This window comes from Dendrobium catenatum, unplaced genomic scaffold (genome assembly GCF_001605985.2).
Source record: "Dendrobium catenatum unplaced genomic scaffold, ASM160598v2 fragScaff_scaffold_898, whole genome shotgun sequence".
Taxonomy (NCBI): domain Eukaryota; kingdom Viridiplantae; phylum Streptophyta; class Magnoliopsida; order Asparagales; family Orchidaceae; genus Dendrobium; species Dendrobium catenatum.
In genome coordinates this window covers 883216-891981 of record NW_021319360.1, presented here as the reverse complement: position 1 = coordinate 891981, position 8766 = coordinate 883216, and the positions used below count along the sequence as shown (strand labels likewise).

General features: G+C 36.6%; 1 protein-coding gene across 1 annotated transcript; it reads left to right on the top strand.

The window, feature by feature from the left end:
• Positions 1–7122: 7122 nt before the first annotated feature.
• On the top strand, positions 7123–8531 carry LOC110110504 (putative methyltransferase DDB_G0268948). Its single transcript, XM_020842009.2, has 2 exons — positions 7123–8210; positions 8350–8531. The coding sequence occupies exon 1, from the start codon at positions 7302–7304 to the stop codon at positions 8091–8093; it is 792 nt and encodes a 263-aa protein (XP_020697668.1). The 5' UTR covers positions 7123–7301; the 3' UTR covers positions 8094–8210; positions 8350–8531.
• Positions 8532–8766: the final 235 nt, after the last annotated feature.

Below are 8766 nucleotides of genomic sequence, written 5' to 3'. Positions count from 1 at the left end.
CTCTTCCTTGAGCTAGGCTTAGGGCTTGAGAACTCTCCATTATGTTTTGTATGATTTTTTAGGATGTTAAAAGATGTGTTTGATGCACATGGAGGAAGGTTATGCATCTATGACTTCATTGTAGCAAGAAGTACAATGGTAGGAATGGGCCAAATTAGGGTGTCAATTTCGGACCAGTTCGGCTCGAACCCGGAATTGGACCCGGGTTCAAACAGGTCAGAAATTTGAACCCGGACCTCGACCCGGTAGTGTAAACGGTCGGAAATTCGAACCCTGGAACCGACCCGACCCGACCCGGGAAGGAGACCAGCAAGGACACATGCGCGGTTGAGAGCGGATGTCGCGGGACAAGGACACGGGCTGGCTGGCGCGGCGAGTGCTCGGGTGGGTGCCGGGAGCGCTGGAGCTCGGGCGCGCGGGACGCTAGAGAATGCACGGGCGGATGCTTGCAGCGCAGGCACAGACTCGCGCGCGCTCGCCACCCAACAGCCACAAGATGCGCTTGGCAGTCGAGCAGGGCACTCGGGTGGGCGGCTGACTGCGGCGGCAACGCAGGAAAGCTTCGGCGGCGCCGGCAGGTCGGGCAGCCGGGCAGGCGGCGGGTAGCCGGTTATACATTTTAAACGATTTTCCGGGTTGACCCGGTAACCCGTCGGGTCAACCCGAACCTGACCCGTTTTTTCAAACGGGTTGAATTCTGGAACCCCAACCCGACCCATTTTGGAACCGAGTCGGGTCCAACCCGAAATTTTCGGGTTGTGTTCTGGTTGGGTTTTCATGTCTTGTGAAATATTGACACCCCTAGCCCAAACCACTCCAGTTTAAATCGTCCAAAATGTAAATACTGAATCATAGTGGGAATCCATAGTTTTGGATATCCTTAGGGATATATATGAATTAGAATTATCTTAACCATGAGTTTTTCACAAAACCTAAGGGGAATCTAGAGTAGTTAAGTTGAAAAGAGATGAAGGTCTCACTTGTGATTGATGGAAGTCATTGTTCCTTTATGTTCTCTTCTAGTCTTTCATCCCTGTTAAATGGAATGTTTACATGCTTTGCTCATGATCTTCATGTATGTTTGTGTGATACCTTCAGACTTAATGGAAGCATTGAATGCCTAAACAATATTTATAATCAACCAAAAACAAGAATAAACAAGACCTGACTATCAAATAAAAAGTAATAATACAAATATGAACATATTTTCATTTTCATTCTTAAAATTTATATACAATTATCAAGTTTATTAAAATATATACATCAAAAGAAATTAAAACTAGATTGCAAAATGTGAAACCGCTAAAGTAAAAGAATCTAAACTCTTAAACATAGAGACGCCTTTTGGTGTAATGGTCAAAATTTCATTAAAAATTTTTGTATTTAAGCGTGCTTATATTAAAGAAATCCTAGATTGTGTAACATCCTGGAAAGTTACACACTTACACCAATAAGGCAAAACTATGAGATCATTAAGTCAAAGCGGATAATATCTCGATAATTAAGAGTTTAAGCTGTTACAAATAGTATCCTGGCAATACACCGGGTAGAAGATGGGAACTAAGTGTGATATAAGATAAAGTGTTATGCCATGCTGAGCTACCTCTTGAACTTTATATGGGACGAAGTGCTAGAGTCATAACTTGAATTTGTAGGGACCACCTCAAGATTCCTATCTATTGGATGATTCTATGATAAAGATGCTAATGAGGACATCAGTTACTTAAGTGGGGGAGATTCTGAAACCTCTTAAGTAAAAAAATTAAACTCTTCAACATTAAAACATCTTTTGATATAATGATTGAAATTTTATTAAAAAACTCCTGAGTTAAACGTGCTCATGTCGAAAAAATCATGGGATTAGTGCCTAGTGAAAAGTTACTCTAACATGACAAAACTATGAGGCCTTAAGCCAAACAAGACAATATCTTGATAGTTAAAAAATTGGGTTATTACACAAAATACCTCACTCGTGGATTCGGATGAGCTTCTATGCTGGGCTTTTTTATTTTCCTAAAATAACAAAAAATATTATATAGTAAACACAATCAAATTAGTATACTTTTATCACTAACCTATGATTGATATTAAATTCCCTTTTTAAATATAAATAAGAATTTATTTATTAATTCAATTAATCAACAAAGAAAGAATTATGTATTACCAAAAGTACGTAATAACATGTGAAAGTGCTTATGACATAGTTAGGGGCAAATCCAGACTTATTTTTAGGGCAGACAAACTCATTATATAAAAAATAAAATACCAAAAATTGAAAAAAAAATATATGCTAAAATTTTAAGCAAAGCCTTGTATTACATTATATTTTATGAATTAAAAATAATTACAAACTTTGAATTCTAATTTTTATTTTTTTATAATGCTGCATAATAACTCCATCCAGAACATAATCATATACTTTTCTTGTTGTATGGTACTAGATAATCATTGAGTTAATCATCACCTATTTTGTTACACAATCGATGCTTAATAATCTTCGTTGCAGAAAATATTTTCTCCACTGTATTAATAACTACTGGTAAAGTCAATATCAAAATAATAAGTCTATAAACTAGGGAATACATAATATTCATTTTGGCCTTCACAATTTGTTTTATGATGAAAACTCGTCGCTTGTATTTAGAGTTTTATTTATACTATTTTCTAACCTAGAGTTTTTTTTACAAAAATAGATAACAGCAATATATATAATCATGATGGATTTTGCTTCATATATAAGTATATAACAATGCAAATTAATCTTAAGTGTCGCCAAATTAAACATATGAATAGTATTGGATTTAAAAATGATCATAAAGTATCAATGAAAATGTATTGTTAATAATAATTTCAATTTATTTCTCTAATTTATTTAACCACAAATTAAATAGGACTAGTAATTGATTTAGAAAATTTTCAAATTAGACATTTAACTATTAATATAAACATGTGAAGCATATTGCATAATGCACATAAAGCAAGCATCTAAATGTGAACATGTTGGTTAGGGCAAAAGGGAAAAATATGAGGTGTAGAGAGTCAAATTATCAAATTATCCTCATCATAAAGGGAATTTAATTTTTTTGAGGGTGGGCAAAAAGGCAAAATATGAGGTGTAGAAGGGCAAATTACCAAAACTATCCTCATCATAATGCGAATTTAATTTTTTTGAGGGTGGGCAATTGCCCACCTTGGGCAAAGTGTGGGTTTGCCCTAGGACATAGTAAGAGGGGGGAGAGGTGATTAGTACTTTAAAAATCTTTAACTTGGAATTTGAGTAATGTGTAAAAGCTTAATTAAATAAAGTATTTCAAAATATAAACCAGGGGAGGCGGCTGAATTAGTATTTTAAAAATCTTTTATGTTGAATTAGAGTAGTATGCATAAGCTTAATACAATAAAGTATTTCAAAACATAAACAAAAAAAATACATATTTTTTTTTTTAAACTTTTTAGAAAAATCAATTTTCTTATTTTAAACTTTAAGCAAGATTTCGAAGAGAAATTTATCACCCACATTCTTTCACAAAATAAATCAAAGTCAGCCAAAATATATGAAACTAAATGCAAGAAAGTAAAGAAAATGCAAATAAGGTTTTTTTTTTATTGGTTTGATTTAAATTGACCTAGATACACTATCCAAAGATCCTCCTATTTGGATATTGCATTCTATTATGCTCCTTGAGCACTTAACCCGACGGAGAATCCCTTATCCCTATTTAGGTGAAGAATGAACTTTAAATACTCTTACCACTTGAGCACCCTTCCCCTCACACATATATAGTGGAATCATTTAAGATAGGCAAAGCCCCATAGTTTTTCCCTTTTCGTGTTTTTCAAGTAAAAAATCACTCATGTTATTCACGTTCTGTCATTTATCTATTTATGTGTTGAACATTCATATAAAGCTAAGATATAAAGTTATATTCTTTTATTGTCACTATATATATACAATATCATAAATCAAGCCATCAACTAATGATTTGCTTGTGATGACAACTTTCTCGTAATTTTGCTCTTCAAATCATAATTATAGTTTATGTTTGTGACTGCTATTTTTTTTACTATTTTTAATTTATTTCTGTGTTATTAAGCTATTTTTACAATACCTTTCAAAAAAGTTACTTTCCCACAACAACTTTACAACCAAATTTTTAAAAGCTACAACCATTTCATATATACCATAAAGCTTTGTTTGCAGCAGCTTTAATTTGTCTATTTTTACTTCTTAAAACTGATTTCTCGGCCTCAATTTCAAAAATACTTTTTCAAAAAAAAACTTTAAAGGTGAAAATAAAAAAAAATTATTTGAAAAATGATATTGCAAACAAATTTATTTTTTACTAACTACTTTTCCTACTATTAAAGCAATAAAAAAAATAATTCCAACCTAAGCATAAGTAATCAAGTCATCATTAAATGATCCTTTTGTACATTTCTAAGCTATCTATCTATGTGTTAAACGACAATTTAGTATATTCATGAATATAAATTAATAAATGAGTCTATATTCAAATGTATTCATCTCCATGATGAGATTTTAAAATTTTAAATAAATTTATACAATTATATAAATAAATAAATATAATTGTGCCTTATTTAATTGTTTGAATGAATAATAAGTAGTTCAGTATCTATATTTATTTGCTTAGTCCTAATATTTGTGTGTCACAATTCTATTGCTAAGATTATGTTCTTTTAAAAGAAAAGGAATGCTCTACCTAATTCTCCCGCGATAACGACCGGGCTTGGCTGGGCTTTCAGCCGTCCGTGGGCTTTTAGACCAAGTTCTAGACTGGCCTAATTCTGAGCCCATCTTTTTTAAAGCCTGCTCCGTGGCAAATTTAGCTGGAATGGGCTCTATTTCTACTAAAATCTATACGTTCACAATGAAAAATTGGGTTGACCATTTTAATTCAAACACTGTAATATATGATTTATCAATATGCTCTTATAAAAAAATTATTTAAAAATAAATTTAATAATTATTGATACGTCATCAAAAATCATCCTGATCCAGTACGAATTTTGAGGTATATTCAAATTGTTACCTTCCAAATTAAATTTGGAACCATCTGAATTTCAATTTCAGCAAACTTATAATCAAATTGAACGTCTTAGTAAGATGAACCCAATAAATACAAAATTTAACTGATACGAGTTGAGAGGGGTTGAAATCATGGGCTTAAAGCATATTAAGAATATGTAGAGTATTATCCCTCGTCGACTACAGTTTCTCTGACCTTAGTCGTCCACTAACTATGGTCTCTTAGACCTATATCGTCCCTTTGATTAGTGTCGCCTGGTGAGTACAATCTTTCAGACCTCTATTGCCTGCCAACTATGATCATTTCAACCTCCATCGCTATCAAACTACGGTCCTTTAGACATATATCACCCGTCGACTATTGCCCCTCCAACTTCAATTGCCCTGCCAACTATAGCCCTTCTAACTAATGGCGCTTATCTACTAAAGTTCATCTAACCACTATCACCCACCAAGTACAGTTCCTCTGAACTCCATCACCCGTTGACTACGATCTTTCTGATTATCATCTTCTACCAATTGTGATTCCTCCGACAAACATTACCCACCGACTACAATTCATTTGACTAATATCGCCCGTAGATTATAATTTCTTCGACCACCATTGCCTGCTGACTACTGTTCCTCCAACCATCGTCACTAGTTGACTACAATCCCTCTGACCACCATTGTCAACTGACAATAGTCCCTCAGACCTCCCTCACCGGCTGACAATGATCCCTCTGATCTTCGTCGCCTACCTATAACAGTCCCTCAGACCTATGTTGCTTGTTGACTGTGGTCCCTCCAACCTCTATGGCCCACCGACTGTGGTCCCTCCGACCTCCTTTGTCCATCGACTGCAGTCGCTCCGACATTCTTTGCCCGTCGACTACAGTCCATTTGACCACCGTCATCTGACCCCCATCGTCTGTTGACTGTAGTCCCTCTGACCTTTGTCACCTGCCTATTATGAACCATCTAATCTCCGTCAGCCACTAACTAAGTTTGATCCAATCTCCACTGCCCGCCGACTATGGTCCCTCCGACCTCTATCACCTACCGACTACGGTCCCTCCGACCAACATTCCTTGTTGAGTATAGTCTCTCTGACCCTCTAACCTTTATCGCCCTACAACTATCCCTTCGACCAACGTTCCTTGTTGACTACGGTCTCTCTGACTTTTGTCACCTTACAATGGTCCATCGAGCCACCGTCACCTGACTATACCTCAATTGTCCGACTAAGATCCCTACAGCCTCTTTCACATGACTATAATCTTACCGACCAAACAAGCAGGCCAACATTCATTTGGAAACAACTCTTATATCATAGGATTCTTCCAAATCCACCATCTAATGTGCTATAAAGAGCTAAGGCCTTCCTCGGAGGAAGGACATCATTTGTAATTGATTGCAAACACTAGTATAATTATTCTAAATGCACTATACTCAATGATTTTTTTTTCCTTTTAGAATTTTTCACGTAAAAATTTTGATATTGTGTTTGACTTTTGAACCCCCGTTTTTTATCTGTTTGTGTGTTAAATATTCATATAAAGCTATGACGCTAAACCCTTTATCTCTTCATCGCCACAAATATTCCGGCATGCAACAATTATAAAATTCATCTCTTCAAATTATTGTTAGGTTCCCACTTTCCAATATACCTCAAGCTTATAAATCGTGTCAAACCTTCACTCTATATGAACTGGATAGAATATTATTTAACTTTTATTAATTGTTTTGAAAATAGTCCTCAAGAAAAATTATTATATGAAAATTAAAAATTTTAAAATAATCAAATTAATTTTAAGATAAATATAATTTTAAAAAAATCTGTTTATGAAGAATTTTGGTGATAACATATTTAAAATTCATTTAATTTGATTTGAGATATGTATAATACATAAATAATTATATTGCACACATTTTAAAGCAAATTTTAAATCTAATGATTTTAAAAATTATCATAAGCAAATTTTTGTTATGATACATTGATACCTTCAAAAAAAGTTTTTTTAATATAATATAAATTTTTAATTCATTTTTTATATATTATTTTCATCTAAAATAAATTCGACAAACCCCTCGTGACAATTGGGAGGTTTCCCGGCACCGCTTAACCAATCCAGAAGACAATCGCTTGCCATTTAATTCGTCAATGGCAAATACAAATTAGAACATCAACGATGAGAACTAAAAATGCGCTTTCCCTTCCCTCCTTTATAATCTCTGCAACAACACCACCAATCGTCAATCAACCCAAGAAGAAATGGCAAACCTCTTTCGCAAACAAGCACAGAACTACGCCGCCTCCCGGCCGAGCTACCCGCCGGAGCTCTTCAGCTATATCGCCTCAAAATGCCCCGGTCGCCGCCTAGTTTGGGACGTCGGCACAGGCTCCGGCCAGGCCGCAGCCGCCCTCTCCTCCATCTTCAATTCCGTCGTGGCCACCGACGTCAGCCCAGAGCAACTCTCGCACACCCCATCCCAGATCCCTAACATCCGCTTCATCCTCACCCCTCCCTCCCTCCCCCTCGCCGATCTCCATCGCATCGTCGCCCCTCCCGCCTCCGTCGACCTCATAACCGTCGCGCAGGCTCTGCATTGGCTCGATCTCCCTGCGTTCTACGCGCACGCTCGATCGATGTTGGTTCCTGGCGGGGTGATGGCGGCGTGGTGTTACACGGGGGCGGTGATCGGCGGGGGGAGATCGAGGGCGGATGAGATCTACCGTCAGATTTATGCGGAATCGGGACCGTATTGGGCGGATGAAAGGAGGTTGGTGGAGGAAGGGTATATGGGAGTGGAGTTTCCTTTCAGGCCGGTGGAGGGGGAGGAGGGGACGGGCCCGGTGGTAGGGTTTGCAGCGGAGAGGGAGATGACGGCGGCGGATTTCTTGGAGTATGTGAGGTCCTGGTCGGCGTATCAGACGGCTAGAGAGAAGGGAGTGGAACTTCTGACGGAGGAGATTGTGGAGGAGTTGGGGAAAGCTTGGGGGGATGATGGAGAGGCGATCAGAGCAGTTAGATTTCCTATTAGTCTAAGGATTGGGAGGGTTTGAAAAGACATCCATTGCATTTCCTCTCAAGACCAATATGTTGGTGTTCTGGCAAAGGTTCTTCCTCTCTACTGAAATCTCATACTACGGAACAAGCTATACATTGGAGGTAATGACAGAGTCAGAGCACAACTCTCCTTGGCCTATTGGTTGAGAGCTTAGGCTTTTAACTAAGAGGTCCAAGGTTCGAGTCTTTGTGTATGCGTTGTGTGTGTGAGTTTGCCTTAAATGGCCTAAATGTCCCAAAAAAAAATGACAGAGTCAGGCAATCTTTCTCTAAACATTCAGTTCAAACAATCAAATCAATATTCACCACTCAAGCACACTAACCTCTGCGATTTGAATTAACTTAGAGAGTATATTAGGTATTGTGTGAAATATATAATATTTTGTTGGGGGGGTTTACATACATATCATTTTCTTTTATGCTATTTACATATCTAACATTCAAAATATTAATATTACATGACTCTCACCCATAGAACAAATTTAGGTGCATGGAATGAAATATTAAAGTTTATAGGATGGTATGAATGGTAGAAAATGAATTATAGAAGTAATATATTTGATATTAAAGTTGTATATGAGTGGTATACATATAATATTAATGTTTTGGGAGTTAGATATGTAAATAGCATGAAATAAAGTGGTATGTATGTAAAGGTTTGGGACGGTT